The sequence below is a fragment of the Alligator sinensis genome, unplaced genomic scaffold (genome assembly GCF_000455745.1).
Source record: "Alligator sinensis unplaced genomic scaffold, ASM45574v1 scaffold1326_1, whole genome shotgun sequence".
NCBI lineage: Eukaryota > Metazoa > Chordata > Crocodylia > Alligatoridae > Alligator > Alligator sinensis.
In genome coordinates this window covers 1-24,733 of record NW_005843485.1, presented here as the reverse complement: position 1 = coordinate 24,733, position 24,733 = coordinate 1, and the positions used below count along the sequence as shown (strand labels likewise).

General features: G+C 56.4%; 1 protein-coding gene across 1 annotated transcript; it reads left to right on the top strand.

Annotated features, from left to right (window-relative positions):
- Nucleotides 1-8,430: 8,430 nt before the first annotated feature.
- On the top strand, nt 8,431-19,812 carry LOC102383916 (low affinity immunoglobulin gamma Fc region receptor II-a-like). The gene is made up of 8 exons (XM_025195392.1): nt 8,431-8,522; nt 10,032-10,237; nt 11,554-11,811; nt 12,552-12,668; nt 13,597-13,701; nt 18,441-18,509; nt 19,524-19,555; nt 19,663-19,812. The coding sequence occupies exons 2-8, from the start codon at nt 10,057-10,059 to the stop codon at nt 19,792-19,794; spliced, it is 894 nt and encodes a 297-aa protein (XP_025051177.1). The 5' UTR covers nt 8,431-8,522; nt 10,032-10,056; the 3' UTR covers nt 19,795-19,812.
- The last annotated feature ends 4,921 nt before the right edge of the window (nt 19,813-24,733 follow it).

Genomic DNA, 24,733 nt, shown 5'->3' with positions numbered 1-24,733 from the left:
TGCAGCTTCTGAGGTCCTGCTGCAGAGCTGGAGACAGCCCTTTTCAGGAACGGCCTCTCCATCAGCTCTTCCTGGCCTCGCTCTTTTGGGCTGACTCTGCCATCTAGTGAACGCCCACACCATTACAGGCAGGACCCTGCCAGGCCAGCCTGCAGGCATTTAAGATGTTGATGGACATGACAAGCCCCATTCATTCCCCAGGCAGGCTGGAAGTTCGGTGCCCAAGTCTCAGGACAGCCCTTGGGTAGCCCCAGTGCACTCAGCCATGTGGCACAGAGCAACCCTGGGGACCGGCACTGAGTGTGATGCTGGGACTCAGTGGCTCTATGGTCCATAGGGATTGGGGGGACCCAAGAGCAGGTGCAGGGCAGAGCTCTGCCAGCCCATCACAGCCACTCACGTGGCTCTGGGCACCGGGCCTGTCCCTATGCTGTCCCCTACTTGCTGGCAGCACAGATAGGGTTACCATATGTCTAGGTTTTCCCAGACATATCCTCTTTTTTGGCCCCCTGTCCCTGTGTCCAGGCAGGTTTTTAAAGTGCGAGCAAATGTCTGGGTTTTTGCTTTGCTCCCGAGTGAAGGGCACTAGCAGGGCTGTGGGGCAGGGTGTTGAGGGTCAGGAGTGAAGGGCACTGGTAGGGTGGGGGGACAGGGGTTTAGGAGTGAGGGGCAGAGGCAGGGCACAGGCATATCAATGCCCCCTGCCACAATCATATGACCCACCCCCCCCGCCCACCAGCTCTCTGCCCCCCTCCAGTGTCCTCTTTCTTGATTCTGGAAATATGTACCCCTAAGACTGGTCTCCAGTTGGGCTTGCACTGGCCAGGAGGAGGCCACAGAAACAGCTGCCCCCAAGGTCCTCCTGCTTCATGCAGCTGGGGGAGCTGGAGGAGGACAAGAGATGCTCAGCAGAAGACCCCCTGTGCTTGGCAGTAACATCATGTTAAATTTTCCAGGCAGGAGCGGCTGAGAAGTTCACGGTCCAGCAAGTCCTGGACCTGGAATCATTGCAAAAGCTATCACATGTGTTAGTGGTGAATAGCTTTTCCAATCCTGCCCTCCAGTAATGGCTGTGTAATAAGCAAGCGTTCAAAGCTGGCCTTTCACGTGTGGGGCTGGAACATCTTCAAATGGCAACTCAGCTGAAACCATATTGCACATTTGTCTAATTCACTTGAGACCAGGATTCTGCTGGTCTCTTGTCCTCAGTTGTTTTCCATGACTTGGTTTTGAATGTTTGTTTTTGCAGGGAGAAATGAGAGTTGGTCTGAAATATTTTAATGTTGTCTCTCTTTTATTTCCAGATTCCAGGCAAAAACAATGCTGCTTGGAGCAGTGTCCGAAAACTGCTGGCCTCCGTTAGCCTCCTCTTCAGTTCCCCCAGTGCCCCGTTACAGTAACTGCTTTGTGCAGCCTCAGGCCTGGACAAAGAGTGTCTCAAGACCTGCATGCATTGGGGGTTTCCAAGGCCTGCGATGATTTACAGTGATGGGAACTTCGTGTAAAGCAGAAGTGGTCGCCCTCACACCAGCTGGCTGAGTTTTGGAGGCAGCTGCATCACCTCTACTCTCTGACTTGGCTTGTGTTACTCTCCATGGATGTCTCTCGACATCTAGGAGCCCCATGGCTGAGACTCGGGGGAAGTCATCTAAGACACATCTTCTAGGAAGGGGCCGTGGACAGGAAGCGATAGCAGTGGCGAGAGGTTTAGGAGGCCTGATCCTGGAGCAGGGCCCAGGAACTGAATAGCTGGATGGAAGTGCTGGTTACCAACAGTCAGCAGATTTTACTGGGCCATCCGAGGGCTGTGTCAGTGCTTACCGAGGCACAGCCATGGGCATTGCCAGGGGTGCCACTCAGTGGGGATCAGGCCGTGGCCATGGCATTGTATTGGTTTTACTCCCGGGAGTATTCTTCTCTCTCACTGATGCAGTGTCATGGTGCCTTTCACTGCAGACACTCAAGAAGATCGTAGGGGCTGTACTCTGGCAGTTCCCACACCCTACTGGGAACATGGACTGGGACCCACAGCCCCCCACTCCCTTCTGGTAAGATGTGAGAACAGTAGCATCCCAGCGGCTGCTTGGTGGCAGAGCTCAGTGGGGAGAGGGCCCAGGGTTTGGTGCCTGCCTCCTCTTGGCATCTTGGGAAACCTTCCCCATTGCACAGGGCATTGTGGGCGTTGCTTACCCCTACCCCTGGGACAGATCACACTGCTTGAGACTGGATTTCCAACATGTGTCCAGGGCAGGCAGCAGCTGTCCATGCTGTGGGAACAGCACCAGCCTGTGGGGCCCACCCTGTTTTGCTGGTGGAAGTTTCTGACTCTTGTGACTCTGCTGATGTTCGTCAGGACCAACTTCAAGGAGTAAAAGGGTCACTGTTATCTGTGAATACAGAGAGGCTTGAACAGACACCAGGTGAATTACGATGACACACAAACCTGTTGTCTGTTTTGTCCATAGTGTTTCACCACAAGGGATGACAGCTCAGAGACTACTTCTGTGCTGGCAGAAGAGGAGGGCATGGAACAGGCTGCCCAGGGAAATGATGGCATCTCCTTCAGGGAGGTTTTCAGGAGGGCCCTGGAGAAGGATCTGAAAGGGGCAGTACAAGAAGAGCGCATCCTGCACCTTGGCATGTGGTGGCACCATCGTGGTGCTTTGTGGCACTGAAAGAAACGTGTGCTCAGAGCAATCCTACCATTATGAGCAGGAGTCGAGCCTGGCAGTCCCTCCACTGCCCCTTGAGGCAGCACCTGCCCGCTCTGGCACCACCGGTACCTGGAAGCAGACGGACCAGAGCAAATGGAAACTGTCGACTCCCAACGGCAAGCATCAGAATCAAGACAAAATGTGGTGTTTGGGACTCAGATGGCATTTGGGACTTACTCAGGACATGGGGCAGGAACTTGCTCCTTGCAGACGTCAACCTGCCCTCTCCGCAGCGCTGCTTGGCTCTGGTGCAAGCATGGAGCTGCCTAGATGCAGAGCTGTCTGGACCAAGCCCTTCATTTGGACTCTGGCTGCTCAGCGCATCCCACTCCATAGCAGCTCGGCCTGGCTATGGCCCCAGTACCTCTCCCCTGCTCATCTTGTCATGTGCTTGGCTTTCAGGTTCCTGCCCTTCGGCCTAACCTGGACTACGAACATGGATATTGCTTTGGAGGAGGCAAGTGACTCTGACTCCCTGCTGACTCCTTTGGTGAAGCTCGGCCCCCTTACCTGGGCTCCCTGCAGCCTGGGCAGAGGTTTGTGCTCCCCCAGGCTAAGACTTGAGCACCAGAGAACTGGGCTGTATGGAACCAGCACAGCATGAGTGTCTGCACCAGCCCTGGCACCTCCACACCGGCACTGTCCCACGCTGTTTCCATCATGGGCCCAACAAGCATCTCTGCACAATCCCCAGCTTGGGTCCGGAGAGCAGGACATTCTGGGAGATGCCCAAAGGCTGTCAGTGCCCTGGCAGATTGTGGTGAATCGCTGTTGGGCCGTTTCAGCTCCTCAGATTCCACCTGCTCCCTGAGCTAATCCGGCTGGAAAAGTCGCTTTAAGAGGGGACATGACAGCAGTTTCCAAACACTTGAAGGGCTGACATACAGAAGAGGGAAAGTACCTCTTCTTTCTTGCTGCAGAGCGAAGGACACAGACCAATGACTTGAAGTTGCAGCAACGTAGGTTTAAATCAGATATCAGGAGAAACTTCACTGTTCGAACAGTGACACAGTGGGATAAAAGATGCCCAGGGAAGTTGTGGACTCTGCATGGGTGACTGGTGCTGCCGACTGTGCCCCTCCTGTGACCAGTCCTGCTGACCGGGGAGGGAACCCCCTGCGGCTGATCTCGCGTCCTGCGGGGTCCCCTGCGGCTGATCCCACGATGGCCAATCACTGCGGCTGATTGCTGCAGCAGCTTCCAGGGGTGGCTGCAGTGACAGCGGATCTGCCTGGGATGGTTTGGCCAGGACTGGTCCTGCCTCAGGCAGGGTTGGATGTGGGCCCTGGAGGTCCCTCCCAGCCCCACTGCTCTTGGACTGTGTCATCTGCCGTGATCAGTGCTCAGCCCTGCTGCCTGGGGCTCTGTGCGTGGGCTGCCCAGGGGGGCTGCAGCGCTAGGGGAGCAGCAGGTGCTTAGCACAGCCATTGCTTCTGGGGTAGTCACAGCCTAAGTGAGACCTGGGCTGAGCACTGATCACGGCAGATGACACAGTCTCAGAGCAGTGGGACTGGCAGGGACCTCCAGAGCTCACATCTACTCCAAACCCTGCCTGAGGCAGAATCAGCCCTTTCCAAACCATCCCAGACCAATACTTTCCCCATGATGATGGCTGCTGTTACTGCCCATTTACAGATTATTTGCATCACTGAGTTATCACTGTTGGGTCTGTCTCTAAAACCCAGTTGGCAAAATCCACCGGAGCCAGCAGGCTTTTCTTATCATGCTTTCTCTCTTTCTGAACATCTTCTTCCGACCGTCCTTGGCAACGTTTCTTCTTGGGCTGAACTTGCAGCTGCTTTGCTCAGCTCTAAGGAGGTAGTAGCTTTCTAGACAGCTTGGCTGCTATTCAGTGCCGTGCAGGAGCAGTTTTGTGGTTATAAAGGGACTCTGTGGCTCTGGCCCCAGCACGGCAGCCCAGGCACTGCCTGCAGCAAGTGGCACAGCCCACTTCTTGTTTTGGCTCACAGCTGGTTCCTCCCAGCTCCAAGCCCTGCTGTTCTTCTCTCTGGGATATTTTTAAGTTCCCCATGAGCCACTCTCTTAGTAGCAGCCTCCCCACAGCTGCAGTAACTCCTCAGGCCTGTCTGCAGACCACACTGTTACACCCTCCCATGGCTCACAGGTCAGTGCCCCCGGTCCAGCCTGCAGGAGTCTGCCTGCGCTTGCTCTGTACCATGTCCAGGCTGCACCATGCCTGAATGCACTGAAGGCTCCCTGTTGTGTCCCCGTGATGGTATAATGGGTCATATACCAGGCAAGGAGACTAAGACATGGTTGTCCTAAGCTAAAAGCAACTTTACTAAACTCTTACAGATACAACTCTAATTAGAATTGAAGCACCATTAGCAGTTAAACATTTTAGGTTTGTAGCTAGTCAAAGCATATATGCTCACCACCCTGTAATGTTGAGAATGCAACTTCACTGATTGATCAGGCCATGAAGTCTTGTCCAGGGCTCCTGGGTCCACATCTGATGTTGAGACAGGATCTGGGATCAGTGACAAGATCTCTTCAGGAGTGTTGCAAAGGGCACACTCTCTCACCTCTCATTATAAGCCATATACCTTGCATTTCTTAATACATTAAATTAGCTTAAGCCTTCTTTCTAATGCATATTAAAAATCCTTGCTTCTGTTTGCCATAAGTGGGTACCTTTAACTGGAATTGTCTATTGTAAGGTAATCTTTTCATTCTTGGGGCGGGGGGGGGGGTAGGTTTTGCTCTAACCATTCCTCTTTTATCTAGGTTGTATTTATTCAATTTAATTAGGCAAGTCTTTGATTTGTTTTAAGTTAAGGACAGACTTTTTTTCCCCATCTGCTTCTTTCACTGGGTGCAAATCTTGACCACAACTGAAGCTAAGCATGTAGCCTGAGCTAAGCACAAAGGTCAAACCTGAAGGCCTCTGGTCCCAACAACCCCACTCCTCCTTGCCACCTGATCCCTGCCATGACAGTAACTCCCAAGCTGAGCCCGTGGGGCTGAGGGGAGAGCGGCTGGGCAGAGCTTGATCCTGGGGCAAGGCCTGCTGTAACCTCTCCGCACGTAACCTCTCCGCACGGGCACAGGCAGGGCCCCGGCTCTCAGGAAAGGGACTTGCTGCCAGGCCCCAGGACACAAGTGGGCAGCAGGAAGGCAACCAGCAGCCCATCCTTCAGACTGCCCGTCCCCTCCCAGCGCTGTGCACGGCCCTCAGCCCCATCCTCAGGCTGCAGCTTCCCCCACAGTGACGGCCGGGTGCCCTGAGCCTGGCAGGTGTTTCTGCTGCCTGCGTCCTGCAGAGGTGGGGAAATGTCCTGTGTGGGGGTGGGAGGTGAGGATGAGACTCCCCCCATGGTCCCCCCAACAGCCCCCCGACAGGGCAAGGAGCACCGAGCTGCCCATGGGGAGCCCAAGGGTCTCCTCCCAGCTCTGCTCCTGGCACTGCCTTGTGTCCCCGGCTCCTTCACACTCCCCTTCCCCAGGGTCTCCTGCCTCGGATCTTGTCTACACGGAGCGTTGTCCAGAGTCCTGGGGTGAAGGCAAAATGCAGGATTGTGTAGGAGCAGCTGCGCGGGGGACACGGGGTTTGAAATCCACCGCTTGGCTCCAGACACTGCCAAAGGGCAGAACGAGGTCAGCTGAGCCTCCCATTCCTGCAGCCCCAGCCCCGAGTCCTCACAGCTTCCTCTCCACCCCGTCTCCCTGCTGCCACAGCATCCTGGCCCTGCCTGCCCCATGGTGACTGGGGGGCGGGGAGCTCCATCTTCCCTGGGGGCACCCTGGCTCCGCTGGGCAGTTGCAGCCATCTGTACAGAGGACACTCTTCTTATGCCCTCCCCACCCACCCCGGGCTAGCGGCCAAGCTGGAGGCACAGCTGTGTGAGGGAAGGGGGTGGTGGAACCACCCATCCTAGCCTTCAAACAAGCACCAAACCTCACTATCCTCATCACCTGAAGGAAGCTTCCTATGGCCCAGAACACACCGAATGGACCCAGATTATGCCATGACAAGAAATGCAAAACCTGCCAATGTATCTCCACCCTCACAATTTCTAGACCCCACAACAGAGCCATTGCCATTCCCGGATCTTACAGCTGCACCTTCAGAAATGTAATATATCTCATCCAATGCCCCAAATGCCCTGATGGAAAACACATAGGAGAGACCAAACAGCAACTGCACACGTGAATGAACGCACACCGGAAATCTATCAAAGACAGGAATAGCCAATGACCTGTGGGGGCACATTTCTCACAAGAAAACCACCCTCTCTCCAATCTCTCAGTCCTGATCCTCAAAGGGAACTTACAAAACACTTTTCACAGGCGAGCCCATGAACTTCACTTCATCAACCTCCTGGATACAACAAATCATGGACTAAATATAGACATTGGATTTATGACACATTATAACCTGCCTGACATCTGACTCCCCAGGTACCTCTCCACATTTACCTGCTACATTCATCCCCTGTCTCTCTCTCCCCACCCCCAGCCTGTCTCTCATCCACTGACTCCTCAATTTACATCTTCACTGTGTCTTGCATGCAGACCAGCCCAGCTTCTGGCTTCTTTACTATTCATTCCACCCAGAAAGAGCACACACCGACTGCAGAGACTTCCTCAGCCTGACGAAGAGTTTTTAAGCCCGAAAGCTTGTTTGGGTTGCTAATATCACAGCATTGGCAGCGCTGGGCACTGATGACTGCAGTTTTCATTATGTGCAAACAAGCTCAGACTCTGGTAGCTCCAGAGCTGTTTTCAGCGCTGAGCCACGCTGCCCCACACTGCATGGGGGTGGGGGGATAGGGGGTCTGCATGAGCCCCCAGAAACCCCAAGGCTGCTGCAGCAGCTGGTGAGCCCGCAGGTTTTTTGGGGTTGTTTTCTTACGTGGCTGGAGCCTGCATGGAGCACCCTAGAGACCAGCTGGGAATCACTGTTACAGACCCACCGATCTGTGTGGCCATTGCTGGGGGCACTGAGATTAGAGACAAACACTGAGAAGTCATGGGCCCTGTGTTTCCCATCCATGTTTTTACCTGTGTGGTGCTGGATTGCTCATAAATTTCAAGTGAACAGAGTCCAGTGCCCGCTGATATAAATCAGGAGTACCTCAGCTTGATGCCTTGGGGGCAACAGCGGCGTGACTTTCCTTTGAGTAGAAACTAGATCTGGCTCACAAGGTGCTGGATGGAGCCTAGTGCAATTACAGCTGCAGAGTGAGGGGCAGGTGAGTTGGGCAGTGCAGGACACAGGCGTGTGGGGGTGGTTGGGCAGAGAGAAGCAGCTCTGTGAGATCTCATTCAGGGTGGACAGCTGAATGCTGGCACCTGAAGAGAGACCAGAAAACCCTGTGCCAGGTCCTAATCTGGGGAAAGAAATGCAGTGATATCAGGGACAATTCTAACCAGCTGGGCTCTGGCCTGCTGGGTCAGGCCTGGTTAAAGTGCAGTTTCCTGGCCTGGGCCTGGGGGCAGCTCTAAGTGGGGATCAGAGCTCCCCTGGCCCTGGGGACTCAGGATGCTCTTTGGTCCTTGTCAGTGCACCTGGCTGAGGATGAAGCTGCCCTGTCCTGGCTGGCTGTAATCCAGCACTGAGCAAGGCCCCTGCTGTCCCTGCTTGTCTCAACAGCATGAGCCAAGACAAAGGTGTTGCCCTATGCAGTGAGTGGGTGGGAGGAAGCCCTAGTGTGAACAGAAGTCATTTCCTTCCTTTTCCCTGGAGCAGCAGCTATGCAAAGGGTACTGAGCTCTGCTGCAGTCAGTCAGCAAGCAATAGTTTAGTGCCCAGGACGCCCGGCGGTGCAGCGCTTCTTCTGCTGGGTAAGTACGTGGTGAAACAGCCACCCTGCCTGGAGCACAGTGCTATGGGCAGGGGCTTTTCAGGGAAGGGAGATGGACATTAAGGAGTGCGAAGAGAGAGGGTGGGTGATGCAGCATTGCTTTGGGGAAGGGCAGCAAACACAGCTCCCTGAGGCAGGGCTGCAGCGAGGTGCAGATGCTGAGGTAGCATCCAGACAGAGGCTCTCTAATGCTGTTAGAGAGAAAAGAGCTGCTGGAAATTGTGTCATCAAGGGAGCCTTTGACATCCAAAATGTCGAGTCGGGAGTAAATGCTGCTACTGTTGGTAGAACCAAGGGATCCCGAGTATGAGAGTTGGCACATTTCTTCTCCAGAGTCACTGAAGCAACAAGGGGCGATCCTGTTCGGGACTCAGTCTTGGTGGTGGGTGAGATCGTATGGAAATGGCAGTAAAAAAAATAGCTTTGGGCAGAGAGATCATGGGTTCATGGGGTTGAAAATAAGGGTTTAATGCAGAAGCAGTTCTCCCTTCTGGAAGGGTAAACCTCTGGAAATGGAAGGGATCAGGGAGTGAGGTCGGCTGGACAGAGCCTCTCCAGGACCTGAGTGTGGAGGTTGCCGGGAGCATCTTTCAAGCTAAGATGCTAAAATGATCTGGAACCTGTATCCCAAACAAGGGGTAAACACTTGTGGCTTCAAAGCCCCTCCCCATCCCTTCCAAATTAAGGATATCAAGGGGAGAGCGAGTTCAGAGCATCAGGTGAATTTTTCCATTTCCTAGAAAATGCTTGATTTCAAGCAGTGAAGCAGTAAATCATTAGCCTCCAGAGTACAGCTCTGACCTTTGGGAAAGCCCTATGAGGTACTTCTTACTTGTCTGAATGCTTTCGTTCATTGGGTCTGATACCTTCAAACCACTTTAGACTTTTTAATTGAGTTTTCCTTCACAGGCTTATGTTAACTAAATATGATGTGAGAAACAAGGATTTCTTAGGGTGGTATCTTTTATTGGACCAAATGTATAGCTGGGTTAGAGTTAGACAAACTTTCAAATGCAAAGTCAGAAAGAGAGACAAAACTAACAGCACCTGACAGTCCCCTGCTGGAGCGCTCAATGATCTTCATTTCCAGGCCTGCGGCAGCCCTAAATTATGAAAAAACTGGCAAAAGCATCACAGTCTCTGGGGTGCCTGTCTGGCCCCAGGGATGTCCCCAGTGGGGGCAAGAGGTGTGAGAGCAGTAGGGACAGGCCTGGTGGGGACACTGGGACAGTGGGGAACTTCTGCAGGGTGGTGTCCAACAGCTATGACAGACATGAAACTAGCCCTGGGTACTGGGGATCCTTGGGCTGATGTTAGGCCAACCTGGCTTGGCTCCTGTCAATGGTTGACTGGGGGTGCAGTGGGGTGGGGAGATCTTGCAGGCAGGAGCTCTGTCCTCAGCCCAGCAGGGGCTCTGGGGAAGTCCATCCCGGTGTGGCCTCTGCTCCCCGTGTGTGATGGGCTGACGGCTCTGACCCCCTCTTGGCAGGTCGTGGGGCCAGAGTCTGCAGATAATGCACAAAGCCAGGAGGGACCCTGTGGGCAGCCAGTCTGACCTCCTGGAGGGAACAGGCCTCCACGTTTCCTTGGGCAGCCTCAGGGTTGCTGTTGGCACTGCTGGGCAGAAGGAACAGACCTCACCTGCATCCATGTTGTGTCTTGTTATCTTTGCAGCTCACGCCCTTGGCCTAGCTGGTGAGTGCTCTTGTCTCCAGTTATCGTGGCTCAAATTCCAAGCTCCCGACCCCCTGGCAATTGGCAATCTCTGGGCGTTGGGGAGCGGAAAGGTGGGGAGGCAGGGGAGCTGCTGAGAGGCATTCATCTTGCCCCTGACAATGGACAGGACCCATTCCCCAAAAGGGGAACTGCTGTTACACTTCCCTAAATGCCTGTAGCAGGACATTTCCAAGGCAGTTAAAGGCACTGCTGTGGTTTTTTCCCACTGTGCCCTTGCACTGGGAAATAGCTGGCAATAGGCTGGATCCCCTCTCCTTTGACCTCCTTTGAAATCGAAGCCTAGAGGCCTAGGTTTTTAATTATAACTCACCATTTCAATTTTTCCATCACAGTATGGTGAGGGGCCCAATCTTTTTTTTTTTTTTTTTTTGTCAGAGCTGGAGCCTGCCTGCTGCTGGAGGGTGAGCTGCCGGCAGGCTGAGTGGCCCCTGAGCTGCAAGGGTCCCTGGTCTTTCCCTCCATAGCAGCTGTGCTCCCCAGAGCCACTTGGGTAGGCTGCTAGCAGGCTGAGTGTTGTCCCAGCTGAGAGACAGCATCCGGCTCAATGCAAGTCTTCCCTGAGTATACCCAGGGAGCAGTGCCAATGAGCTTCCAGCGGCCAGGCTCAGGGAAGAGTTGCATCAGGCTGGGTGAGGCCTCTGAGGTGGGGCAGCAGCCAGCCTACTAGGGTGCTAGTAGGCTGGCTGCCTGCTTGGGTGGCCCTGGGGGGCACCACTGCCCTGGAGGGAAGGACCAGGGTCCCCTGCAGCTCAGGGGCTGCTTGGCCTACTGGCAACTTGCCCCCTGGTCATGGAAGAGTCAAGCAGGCTTTCTCAAAAAAAAAAAAAGGATTGGGCCACTCGTTGCTTCTACCTTCAGCAGGGGCCTGTTGAAGGCAAAAGTAGCAAGGGGCCCAATCCTTCCTTTTCTGTGGAGCCTGCCTGCCTCTCCTGCAGCCAGGGGTTGAGCTGACATCTGCATTGTTACAATTTGCAACATTGCAAACTAAACACATCCAGATGTAGTTTAGTTACCAATGAGGCAAAGTAATTTAAACCCCACCGAAACTGGTGCATGTGTAATGAGTGATGCCATTAAGTGACACTAACTGCATTTTCATCATGTGTATATCATGATGAGCATCAAGTGTACAAGCATCCCAGAAGTGTAACCACAGGCAGTGCCCTGGATCTAACCACTGTGTGCAGGGCTCAGGCTCGGGTTCATCCCACCCAACTGTGCATTGAATTCTTCTTTTCCTGATCCCTTGCTCCACATCTGCCTGGCCCCACCAGCTGAACAGAAGGCTGTGCTGACCCTGGACTCTCCCTGGAGCACTGTGTTTAAGGGCGAAAGCGTCACTCTGTCATGCAGTGGACCCTGCTCTGCTGGAAGCACCCACACCTCTTGGTATTTGGAGGGACGTTCCTTGAAATCAACAGAAACAAACATGCTCCCAATTAAAGCTGCAGAACTCACAGACAAAGGCAGATACCAGTGCAAAACCAGTAACTCTACACGCAGTGACACCGTCCAGCTGACTGTCTCTGCAGGTGAGTGTCCTCAGGTGGGCTCCATCCTGCTCTGGACCCACAGGTTCTGGAGCAGTCACTGGGGCAGATGAGGGCTTCTGCAGTGGCAGTCAGGGGATAATTGTGCGGGTCCTGCCCCCACCTCCCAGCTCCATCGGGGCTCTCCAGAGACCAACCCAGAAGGCCTCTTCAGCTGCAGGAGTGAGGTTTTAGGATACTGTCCCAGTTTCCTAGAGACATGGCAGCAATGGAGTAGGCATTTTCTGTTCTGGCACAGCAAGTTTGTGGGCGCATGCTTATGCAGGGGGATAAGTCCCTAGGACAGGACCCTGTGCTTGGTTTACTCCTGAAGCTCCCAGGCCAATGGTGCAGGCAGCCAGCATGGCCCCTGGCTCAGGAGCTGGCAGCCTGTGTCCTGTCATACTGCTGCTGTCCGTGTAACTGACTCTTGGGACCTGTCACTCATCTCTGCCTGCCCCTTCACTTGGCCTGGCATTGCTCTTTTGTGTTGCCCCTGTCCCTCTCCTGCCCCTGCTCCTGGGCACATTTCTCTGACTACACTCCAGCACTAGCGTGGTCTCTGGGTCATTTTCACTGGCCCAGGGTACTTTTCCAGATGTCTGTCCCTCTCTCACATGAGTAGATAAACTGCCCTTGTCAGTGTAGCCTGCAGCCCCCATCCTGCTGGGGAGAGGGTACTGAGGAGTGCAGTACCTCATGCAGGGGTTTTGCAGCTCCTGCTTGCTATATCTCTCTTTCAGACTGGCTGATTCTCCAGGCCCCATATTATGCAGTGTTCGAAGGGGGAGGAGCAGAGACCAGGCCCTGCACAAATTGTAGTGGCCCAACCCCCACGTGCTTGACACTCTTGGCAAAGGGTACTGCTGCTTATGGTTCCCAGAGCCCATATTGCTAGGGCTGTAAATGGGTTAGGAGGGGCATCTGGAGAGCAGGAGAAATGGCCTGCAGTGGAAGGGAAGTATCAGACTGGAGCGGGGTGGTCAGAGGCACTGCTCTAGGGTCAGTCTTGAGACCAGCATTGCTTAAGGTTTCCATGAACGACCTTGGCACAGAAGGAGAATGGTGTGAAGGAGCTCTGCCAGTGACATGGCACGGGGGCCCTGTCAAGAGAGGAGGATCCCAGGGTGCATCAGTCCATCACCGAATGGCTGAGCTGCCAGTGCGAACAGCTCTGGAGAGGCCAGTGCAATGCATGTACCGGATGTCTCGGGCAGGCTCTGCCAGTGGAGACAGGGAAGGATTAATGCCGTGGCCCGAGGCCCTGGTGGCCTCTTGCCTGGGGGTGTATGTGGAGCCCTGGTCACCGCGGGAGGGCTGAACACAGACGGGGGCAGTGCAGGGCAGGGCAGGGCAGGGCTGGCACAGCGCTTGGGGAGTGGAGTGCCTGTCGGGGGAGAGCTTGGGTAGGTCAGGTGCTGAGGACACATGCTGGATGTGGGCCTCGCACTCCCTGTGAGCTACTCAGGGATTAGCATCAGGGAAGGACAAGATCTACTGAAGGGAAAGGTGGGGTTGGCACAAGGCGGGATGGGAATAAAGCAGCAGGAGTTGCGGTGGCTGTGTATGAGAAGGGAGGTCCTGGCCCTTGGAGGTGTGGGGCTCTGGAGCCGCCATCCATCAGAGCAGTGGGGCAGGAGACCCTGGCTCAGGGTCAGTTCCTGGAGGATCATGAGAGGTGCTGTCTGCAACAGCAGGGACTGGGCGCGTGAACTCGGCAAACACCTCCCAGCCGGTTGGTGCTGTGAGCATCAGGGGCTCCTGAGCACATCTCCTTACTCTCCCCAGGGGATGCGAGTGTCTGGGTGACAGTGGATGTGACTTTCTCCCTCCTGTGCCTGACTGGTGCTTCTGTGGCTACTGTGGTCTGCATCAGGCACCGACAGAAAACAGGTGGGTGTCTGCCTTGGTCCTGCTCCTGCCATGCAGACCTCTCTGTGCAGGGAGCTCATTGAAATTCATGGCCATTGCACCCACACAGGTGCTTGTGGGGAAAGTGGGTGTGAAGCAGGCACAGATATGAGGATTCAAATCCCCCTAAGTGTTCGTGGTGCCTGCTGCCTCTCTGCCCTGCTGTAGCTGCAGCTTCTCTTGCCTGCCCCACAGGAACAACTGGGTGCCCAGGGGCCTTGGAGGCCCTGGGTTCTCACTGCTCCTTGCCCAAGAGCTGCTCCAGGGGCTGGGGTTGGAAGCAGGATCCTGGGCCCTGGCTCCAGCTCTTTCTTGCTCACCCCAGGCAGCTGCCCTGTCTTCAGCCCTTCAGGTTGTGCAGTGGAAGCTGACCTCTCCATCACTGTTCCCACCACAGCTCCCCCCAGGCCCTCTCTCTCATTTTCATGCACTAGTGAAAGCCACCCACACCTGGTAGCAGGGGAAGGCTGTAACACCCCTTTTCTCATTTTTTTTTTTTTTGCAGGGGAGACATGTTTCACTGCCCAGTGGAGGTGAGTGCAGCTCACGAAGCAGACAGTTGTTGGGGGCGGGGGTGGGCTGGGGGTGAGATCAATGTTCTCTTGCTCAAAGGGTCTTGGGTGACTCTGTGCCCAGGGCCTGGGTCATCTCTCAGCTACTCCGGCTGCAGCCTCTTCCCCCAGTGATGACCACAGTTGGTTCTTCCTGGCACAGCCACCTAAGGCTCTGCAGGTGGTGGTCAACGTCCCCTCTGCCACCACCCAATGCTAGGTATGAGAGGCTCATCCCTGGTGTTTGCAGGTCAGTGTGTCTGAGGCTGTACACACAGCAGGCCATGGTCTGCCTAGGCACGTGGCAATGACATTTAGGATGCGTGGGCAGACAGGGTCAGACTGTGTCACAGCCCAGCCCAGCCTGTGGCCTCTCTAGTGGCAAACCTAAAGTTAGCCCAGTTTTGGGGACTCTCCAGTCCTGGCCCCCAGGCTGGGCCTGTTGGATGTTGGAGGGAGGCACTGCAATCACAGGCTGCTGCTGACATCCTGGCTGCTTGTTTGGAGACAGCAGAGTCAGTGTCTACCTGCTCTGCATGGGAAGGAGCCAGGTCACTGTGGGGGAAGCTGGTCTAGGGATTTCCTGGCACTTCCTTGCTCTCTACTGGCCTGCAGCTGCCCTGGGATGGGAGACCAGGTGCAGAGAAAAGTCATGTTGTTAGAGCAGGGACGTGGCTGAGACCCAGAAAAAACAGACCCTGCCAGGCCTTGATTCTCCCTTGCATTGAGGCCTGTTGTCCCCCCACCCCAGAAGGTCCTTGACATGAATGAGAATCTGGCCCTCAGCATGTAGCTGCCTTCTTTGTCCATCTCTGCCCATCTGTCTCCCATGCCCTGCTCTGTGTGTCTGTGCCATTTGTGGTGGGCCAGTAGGGGGTATTCCTGCATTGAGACACTTGCCTCACTGCACCCCACCAAAAACCAGGCTTCAGATGCCTCCCCAGGGGCACCAACTTCTGGCTAACCCCCTTCCTGGAGCACCCCCAAGCCTGGGGTAGCGCTGCCACCACCTGGACTCAGGTCTCTGTCTGGGCCCTGTGGCACCCAGGATACACAGGCTCTGTAGACCTTGGGACCTTGGAGTGCTTCTATTAGCCTGAAGCATAGAAAGTAGCCTCCCTTAGTCAGCCAAGAAAAAGGGAGCAAAAAGGTGTGCCTAAACCCTCTTGAGCATGTACCACAAGGCTGGCTAACAGATAGCTTTACTGGGTAGAGAGGGAAGGCTTGGGGATAGGTACAAGTCAGAGAAGTATCAAAAGAAAATCCCAGAGCAAACAGAAAGGGCTTGCTAGCCTTTTGACAAGCGACTGAAGCCCTAGATTGTAACTTCCCTGCTACTTGTCATGTAAATTACTCACACTTCCGTCCCTTCGGGGCTGACTGAGCCGGCTCTAGAGGGTGTCCCCAAAACACTCCTATTTCCTCATGGAAGGGCTGTTTTATACCACTCTTGTGACCTCATCGCTAAGTTCCCACCAGAAGCAGACACATTGGCTGCTGATTGGTGCTTCCAAATGACATCACCTTCCCAGGTGAGGGGATTAGTCATATGACCTGCAGTGGTGGGCACTCTTAAATAAAGAAAGCACAAGATCCCCCCCCACCCCCCTACCCCCTATGGAGTTTATAACCCTGTTACTTAGGCGAATCCAGCAGCCAGAGTTTGTAACCAGAGGGGCAGGGTTTGGGCTGCTGCATTATAGCAGAGAGATAGACTGGGGGCTGATTTCTCCACACCATTCACTTGAGCTCATTGTATCTTCTCCTCCACAGCAGCACTCTGAGCCCGGCACAGCAGGAGCCCCCTGCCAACGGGATACTTCCCCTGGCTGCCGTGGGTCCCACTGACCTGGAGCCAGTTTATGCCAATGGCAAGCCCCTACTTCCCAGCTGCATGAGTGGCTGAGCTGAGCTGGGTGCTGGTGATGAGAGCAGGGGGGTGATGTCCCAGGCTGGAGCTGTGCCAGGGACGTTTTCCTGCTCTGATCCTGCAGTGCTCGCATGGTCCAGGTGGACTGTGGTGCCTGCTGGGAGGCTCTGCTCAGACCTGGTGGCTCTTATGAACGTCAGCATGAGGCAGGAGTCCCTGCCTGGTCTGCACTAGAGACCTGCCTAGATGCCTTCTCCATCTGCTGCACCATCTTCCACGTCAGGCCTCTTAGAGCCCCCTCCCATCAGTCTGGGATCAGGCAGGACCCTTTACGGCAGGGGCGGGCAATAATTTTGAGCAGAGGGCTGCTTACCAAGTTTTGGCAAGCTGTCCAGGGCTGCATGGTTAGCCCTGCCCCTAGACAGGTGCCCCATCCCCTGGTCACTATCTAAGGACTGGAAATCCCACACTTAACCTCTTTGCCAGGCAGTGTTTGCTGTAGCCACCCGCCCAGAGCACGCGCTGTGCTAGGCTATGGTGCAGCTGCTTCATCACCACCTCTGTGCTGCCCAGCGGCTGCTCCACTGCTGCCATGCTGGGCAGTACAGCAGCGGTGGTGAAGCAGCTGCCCCGCAGCCTAGCGCGCCACGCCACTGCCCAGCTGGGGTGAGCAGGGGTCCTGCTTTCCTCTGCACTGAGCAGCAGCTTCTGGGGAACAAGCTGTTGCTCAACATGGGGGAAATGTGGCCACTCCCTTTCCTTGTGGCCGGTGCCCCGTGCTGCAGTCGTTCAGAGCCCACGCAGGGCTACCTACGCCTGCTCTCCATTGCTGCCACCGCGGCGGAGAGGCAGGACAGCCCCACGTGGGCTGTGGGCGGCTACAGCAGGAAGCACCAGCCCCGGAGTGGGGGGAGGCTGACTGTTCCCCGTGGGCGAGCACGGGGTTGTGGCTGCATGCTGCTCCCCACCTGTACCACGGGGCTGGGGCGGGGGCACTAGGAGTGAATGGGAGCCAGTGGTAGCTGAGCAGGAGCATGGGGCCCATGCTGGTGTCCCAGGGGCCCAGAGCAGGGTGGCAGGAGCGCGGGGTCCTGGCCGGTAGGGGCTCTACGGAGCCAGGTCAGCTCCCCTCTCCCTGCTGGTGCAGCCCTGCTCTGGACCCTGCTGGTGCTGGCCCCAGGACACAGGCACAGGCCCTGCACTCCTGCTCACTTCCACTCCCCCTTGCCCCTGCCACCACTTTCCTGCTGGCCCACCAGCTCCCGGCCGCACGGCCAGACTGTGGGGCTCAGCAGGAGCTGGCCTAGCCCCAAGGACTGGGGCAATTCTCATGGTCTTCCCTTTCCTCTCCCTGCCCACCTTCTTACCTAAATTTCCTGCACTGGTGCAGCCACGCACAGCCCCACAGTCCCAGGCTAGAAGCCCCTGGTAGGCAGGGGCTTCCAGTGGTTGGGGGCGGGTGGGCCCTGCTGTTTGCTGGAGCCTGCTGGGCTTTCCCTGGGTCATACTGCCCCTAGCTCCTGTCATCTTTGACAGGAACCAGGGGCAGATAAATATTTTCTAAACTTTTTAGGGTCCTCACGGGCTGGGTAGAATGGGCTGGTGGGCCGGATCCGGCCCATGGGCCGTATTTTGCCCACCCCTGACTTACAGTCAGCTAGACAGGAGGGGCAGAGGGTAGTGGCCTCCAAGCTGAGAACCCCTTTCCCCAGTTATCCTTCCTGCTTGGTGCAGGGGGCTGGACCCGATAATCTTCCAAGGTCTCTTCCAGCTTTACAACCTATGCATCTGTGAACCCAGCACCAGAGAACTAACTGGGTCACTGGGAACCGAACCGGCTGTGCTCACCCTGTTTCGGCACAGGCCGGCATGTCTGAACCAGCTAGGCAGAGTCACCCTGTGGACCTGGCACCTCCACACTGGCTCTTTCCTGGACCACTTCCATCATGATGCCCACCAAGCACCTCTGCCTCAGTCCCCAGCTTGGCTCCTGGAAGCAGGCCATTCTGGCACTGCCAAAGGCTGGCGGCATCCTGTGGCACCGTGGAGGAGCACGGCTGAACTGTTTCAGCTCATCGGCTTGTCCTGGGGCACTGAGCTGTTCTGGCTCAAATGATCCCACTCGATCCGAGCTCAGCCTGCTGAAGCACAGCCGACCCCTGATGGCCTTGGCCAGCCTGCTGCTGCCTGGGGTCTCTGTGCCAGGGCTGCCTGTGTGAGACTGCAGCAGTGGGAAGCAGGGGATGCTCAGCACAGTTACTATCTCTAGGGGCTAAGTGAGACTTGGCTTTTCCTTCCAGTGTGTCCCCGGGAGCAGGAGAGTGAACACACAGTCTGTTCCATTGTCAGCATCGAGGAAGGAGGCGGGGGTGAGTGGCAAAGAGCTGTGTCTCACTGGAGGGGCAGGAGGGGTTTAACACAGCAGTGGGTGAGGAGACACAGGCGCAGCTGGGTTTTTAGGGGGGTGTTTAGTTCCTCTGGTCTGTGACTTCCTCAGTCAAGTAACCAGAGCCAAAAGTGGAGACGCACTATGTGCAGTTCCTCTAAAGGGATGGACATGGCTTCCTGGATTCTTTGAACTGATGGATTATAAAAATGACCATTTGTCTGACCAAGCTGTGTTTAAAGCAGATTGTCTTTGCTGACTGACTTCTCCGGGAAACAGTGAAACTAAGTGTGCGCTGGGGGCCATAGTGGGCATTCGGGGGAGACCCAGTTGGATCAGATGTTAGAGGGGGACACAGAGGGGAAACTGTTCAATGTTGTTTTATCACCAGTGTCTTGCAGTTCTTGTTACTGCAGTCATGACTTGTCACTGCGGTAGCTCGAATGCTAGCAGAGAAGTGTCACCTGCAACTCAGAGGAGCCCTCTCAAAGAGCACAATATACAGAGCAAGGGTGCATGCCCAGGGCTGGGGGCTTGGGTGCAAACTTGAGGTTTCTGGCTCCCCGGTGCCTGGCTCAGCCTGAAATCCTGTGGGAATGGTGTTTGCTTTAGTGCTTTTTCCTCAAGGGCCTCCATTCCCACCTGAGTCCCTGAGAGCAGGGGCACTTGCAGGCATGGAAAGGAAGGGGAATGACTGGCCAGCAGCCCCTCCAGAGCCGTTGTCAGCATTTGGCCCTAGGGCTGGTGTCAGCTGGCAGGGAAGCTCAGACACCTGGGGCCCCTCCTGCTTCATGTCCAGGTTGGTGGGATGCAACTCCTGGGTTCAGACAGGGCTGGAGCAGGGGTAGGAGAGAGGCCTGGGGTCCTAGGTCCTTGACGTTCAGTCCCAGGTACATTAGGCAGCTGGAGCTGATCAGGAAGGCACTGAAGGCTGGTGGCAGGGGCAAGAGTGTGCACCTTACTGCCCAGGCCTAATCCCTTTGTGTCTCTCTCACAGCCAAGCCCACAGGAACCCCCCAGATGGATGATGTAAGTGTTTCTCCCCCACCCCCATCCTGGTGCTCCCTGCCTACTGCTCTCATGGGGTGCCTGTCCATCCCTGCCCACCCCGCTCACTACCCCTGTGCTCTCTCCAGCAGGAACACCTTGTCACTTATGCTGTGCTCCGCATTCCCAAGCCCTCCTGGGATTCGGCCAGCAGAGCGAGGGCATCAGAAGGGGGAGACCCATCCTGGAGGGACATTTATGAGACTATTCCTGACCTGTGACCTGCGCTGACCCCAGCACAGCTCCTTGATGTCTGGGACAGCCGTGGCTGCTCAGTAACACCTCACTGCCCACTTGGCCTGCAGCACAGAGCCAGGGCACGAGGGCTGTGACCACAGGAGCTGATGCTCAGCCCGGTGCCTTCAGTGACAGCAAAACAGTGGCTGAGGCTGCAGCTCTGTGCTGAGCAGCTGTTGCCATCCCTAAAGGCAGAAGGCTAGGGCTGAGCTGCTGAGCTGTGCGACTGGCTGAGTTTGGGCTTCTTGGCCAGGATGGAGGGAGCCGGGGCAGCTGCCTTAATCTGCTGTATTCCCTGGAGTGGGGTCTGTGACTCTGCTGTCCTCACCCCAGAGGTTGTTGCTGTCACAGATGCATCCACCAAGCATGCCAGAGCCTGAGATGCCCCATACTGACCTGCTGCTTGCCCCAAGGAAGAGACCAGCCCTGCCACTGGAAGAAGGTGGAGGGGATGTGTCAGGGACTCGCCCAAAGGCAGTGCTGATTTTGGGGCTCTCTGGGCATCATGCATAGATAGGTCTCCAATCAGATGTACTGCTGTGCTGCTTGGGCTCTCTTTCTAGCTAATGCCAAGCTATGTTCAGTTTATCATATGTATGCATGAACAGTGCTGTTTGATAGGATGGTTTTGTAAAGATTGGGCGCTTTAGTGGGGCTTTTTTGGCACTTTTATCCAATAGGTGATTGAGTCAGCTTTAGCTAAAAGTGCCAAAAGGCCCTGCTGTTGTACAGTATCTTTACAGATGCTGCAGAACCAGGTTTATGCCACGTGCTGCTTCTTCCAATAAAGTGCGCTTTTTGCTTGTTCTTTTTTAACATTTGCATGCAGCTCCATGGGTGCTCAGCACCCGCTAATTTTTTTCAGTGGGTGCTTCAGCACCTATGGCTCCTGTTACTTGAAGAGGAGAGGGTGGCAGGCCAAGCTTGCTGCATGGGGCAGGCTGCTGGACCAAGGCTAGCTGCTGGAAGACAAGCAGGCCAGAGACACCAGGGATAGGAGCTACCACTGGGCAGTGACTGTCCTGGACTTGGCTGCACTGCAGTAAGCAGCCAAGGGACAGACCTCAGGCAGGAGAGAAGGAAAGGCTGCAGACACTGGTGTTGGGCTGCCACAGAGGAGGGCAGGCTGGCCATTAGGATGAATGGGAAGCCACATGGCTGGAAGGGGTGGTGCTTTGGGGCACAGATGCCCAGTGACTGAAACCAGGTGGTCAGTCTGGCACTGCAAGCTGCAGGCAGAGGAGCTCCTGGGGGAGATGGGTGCAGGAATCAGACAGGCAGGATCAAAGCTGCCCATAGAGCAGGAAGGAGAGAGTTAAAGGGGATTTGTGGCTGGCGAGAAGACAGTGACCCAGAGCAGGGTGGATTGAGTTGGGCAGTGGTTTGCTGCTATTTATGCTGGGGTTAGGTTGGGGACCAGAGGACCGTAGGGGAGGGCTGTAGGGGAGGATGGAGGAGATGCCTGGAGGGGTGCTCCGTGATAGAGCCGAGCCTGGGGTCAGGGGCCCAAAGGCCTGAGGGCTGGAGCCAGGCAATACACCATAGCTGAGCGGGCTGAGGCCTGTGTAGGGGAGCCGGAGCCCAGGAGGGGCTGCAGGACCGGGGGAGTGAGACAGGGCCAGTGGCTGAGGTAGGAGCCAAGGTCTGGGACTCCTCCTTGCTGCTGATCCCTGCCATGAAACCAACTCCCAAGCTGACCAGGCAAAGAGGAGCCCGTGGGGCTGAGGGGAGAGCGGCTGGGCAGAGCTGGATCCTGGGGGAGAGCTGCCATAACCTCACCGCACGGGCACAGGCAGGGCCCTGGCTCTCAGGAAAGGGACTTGCCGCCAGGCCCCAGGACACAAGGGGGGAGCAAGAAGGCAAGCAGCAGCCCATCCTTCAGACTGCCCGTCCCTTCCCAGTGCTGTGCATGGTCCTCAGCCCCATCCTCAGGCTGCAGCTTCCCCCACAGCGACGGCCGGGTGCCCTGTGCCTGGCAGGTGTTGCTGCTGCCTGCGTCCTGCAGAGGCAGGGAAACCTCCTGTGTGTGGTGCGGGAGGTGAGAGTGAGTCTCCCCACAGCCCCCGCACAGCCAGGAGCCCAGGGCAAGGAGCACCAAGCTGCCCACGGGGAGCCCAGGGGTCTCCTCCCAGCTCTGCTCCTGGCGCTGCCTCGTATCCCCAACTCCTTCACACTCCCCTTCCCCAGGGTCTCCTGCCTCAGGTCTTGTCTGCACGGGGCATTGTCCAGAATCCTGGCGTGAAGCCAAAGCGCAGGAGCATGCAGTGGCGGCTGCACGGGGGACTCGGGGTCTGAAATCCACTGCCCATCTCCAGCCCAGCACCAGCCGCTGCCAAAGGGCAGAACAAGGTCGGCTGAGACTCCCGTTCCTGCACCCCTGGCTGGTCTCCCTGGCCCCGAGTCCTCCCAGCTTTCTCCCACCCCGTCTCCCTGCTGCCACGGCCTCCTGGCCCTGCCTGCCCCATGGTGACTGGGGGTGGCTTCATCTTCCCTGTGGGCAGCCTAGCTTCAGTCCCATGGGCTCCGCTCGGTGGTGGCAGTATTTATAGAGTGCAGCTCTTTATGGGCCCCGTACCCACAAGGGTTGCCATCCATGCTGGAGGAGGCACAGCTGTGTGAGGGCAGGCAGGAGCCAGAGGACGTCAAAGAAGCAGCCTTTCTCGTGACCCTCGGTCTGGGGACGAGCCGCAGTGCTGCCAGCCCCATGGCCTGGCCCCGCAGATCCAAGATAATGCCTGTTTTTGACAGCCCAAAGTGAACTGGTGGTCTGTTATTGTCCTTTGGCCAGCTCTTTCTTATCACTATGACCAACTTCCCTCTTTAAAAACAATTCCACTCAGTGCTTGGTCCAGCAGAGATGTGGGTGCCTGAAATGACACGGGCACAGGCTGAACCCCAGACTCCCTGGGGACACTGAGGCACATGATGCACTCTGGGGGGAACCATCAGGCCGTGGCATGGGGCGTTGTTGGTTGAAGTTCGGAAGAATTTATTTCATGCTCTTGGGGCAGGAGCTGGAGGCGTCAGGACACCTGTGGAGCTGGCCCAGAAGGAGAGGAGACTCTCCGTGGCCACCGTGGAACAAGGGGAGACGACGCAGGTCCATTCCCTGGCCTGGCTGTGCTGCCTGCAGGCCTGGGGCAGGAGCCATGGCTGCTCCCACTCGCAGGCCCATGCTGGAGCTGGAGCCGAGCGCTTGTTGTGCAGGACCCCCGTGTGTGTGGCGTGGACCAAGCTCCGAGGGCAGCCCCTCACCCTGCTGCGTCTCAGTCCGACTCCAGCAGTACCTGGCAAAGGAGCAGGATTGTGGCTGGGCTGGGACCTGGCTGCACCGGGGCTGCCCTGCCTCTAGCAGGTCCCAGTCACACTCCACGCCTGGCTCCACTCCCTGCCACCAGCAGCTCTGTCTGCTCCCAGGGCTGCGGCGCGGTCATGCCCAGCGCCTCGCACCCCGCCCAGTACCCGGCAGCCACAGCCCGCCGTGTTGCACATGCCTGGCCTGGCCTGGCCGCTGGTTTCATCCACACTGAACTGCCCCCCATCTCTGTGCCCGCCCTCCAGGCATCCGGGGGTCCCTGTCTGGCAGGAGCCCCTGGGCCCAGTCCCAGCTGGCCCGTGAGTTAATCTGCCTATGCTCCTGCTGCTGGGGCAAGATCACGTTGTGGCTGGGGTTGTGCTGGGGAGCAAGAAGGGAGGAGGAAGGTCTGGGATGTCTGAGTGACTAACTTATACCACCAGGCTCATTTCTCAGTCTCAGGCAGTAACCCTGCACTTCCTCACCCCTGGCAGTTAGTGGGAGGGAAGTGGAAGTGAACATGTTCATTTTCTGCAAGTTCCCATCAGAGCCGGGCAGATGCTTGTACAGCAGCCCTGGACCCGATCACCTGCAGCTCCTCTCTGCCCCCCAGGGCATCCCACTGTTTGCATGGCAGCAGCTCAGATTCCCCAGCAGCTCCCAGTGTGGATCTCACAGGGCCGGACACGTGTGACACGTTGGGTGGACACTGCGGGGCTACAGAAGAAGTCTTGCAAGAGCAGGGAGCTACTCCGTTTGGGTTGCTAATACCACAGCACCGGCAGTGCTGGGCACCGATGGGCACAGTTTCCATTACATGCAAATAAGCGCAGACTCCAGTAGCTCCAGAGCCGTTGTCAGTGCTGAGCCCAGGCCCCTGCATGAAGCACCCGAGACACCAGCCGGGAATCACGGCTACAGACCTGCCAATCCGTGCAGCCATCGCTGGGGGCACTGGGATTAAAGACAAACACTGACCGGTGTCATGGGCCCGTGTGTTTCCCATCCACACTTTTACCTTCCTCTTGCTAGGTTTTTCATCAGTTTTGAGTGAACAGAGTCCAATTCCCAGTTGCTCACACTGGTGTAAATCAGGAGTACCTCAGTGTGATGCCCAGGGGTAACAGAAGAGCAACTCGGGAGCAGGGAGGGTTGGGGTGGGTGGGAGGAGACAGCCGGCTCCTCAAACAGCTTGTCCAGGGGGAGCAGCTGAATGCTGCAGCCTGCAGAGAGGCCAGCGAACCTTGTGACAGGTCCTCGACCGGGGAAAGAAACGCAGTGATATCAGGGACAATTTTCACCAGCTGGGCTCTGGCCTGCTGGGTTGGGCCTGATTAACCGGAGGTCGCCTTCCCTGGGCCTGGGGGCAGCTCTAAGCTCCCTTGGCCCTGGGGATTGGGGATGCCCTTGTGCCCCTGTCAGTGCACCCGGCTGAGGATGCAGCAGCCCTGCCCTGACTGGCGGTGAGCAAGTGCGGATCAAGGTACCCACTCTCCTGTTTCAACACCCTGGTGCTGTCCTATGCAGGGAGTTGAAGAAAGCCCCAGTGTGACCATAAAAGCCATTTCCTTCCTCTTTCCTGGAGCAGCAGATATGCAAAGGAGATTGAGATCTGCTGTAGTGAGTTG

What these genes read in the sequence shown, in the direction of transcription:
- LOC102383916 (XM_025195392.1), top strand. Translation starts at nt 10,057, where the DNA reads ATGCACAAAGCCAGGAGGGACCCTGTGGGCAGCCAGTCTGACCTCCTG. An exon ending in TCACGCCCTTGGCCTAGCTG is followed by an intron (nt 10,238 to 11,553) that starts GTGAGTGCTCTT and finishes TGGCCCCACCAG; the next exon opens with CTGAACAGAAGGCTGTGCTG. An exon ending in CAGGCACCGACAGAAAACAG is followed by an intron (nt 13,702 to 18,440) that starts GTGGGTGTCTGC and finishes TTTTCCTTCCAG; the next exon opens with TGTGTCCCCGGGAGCAGGAG.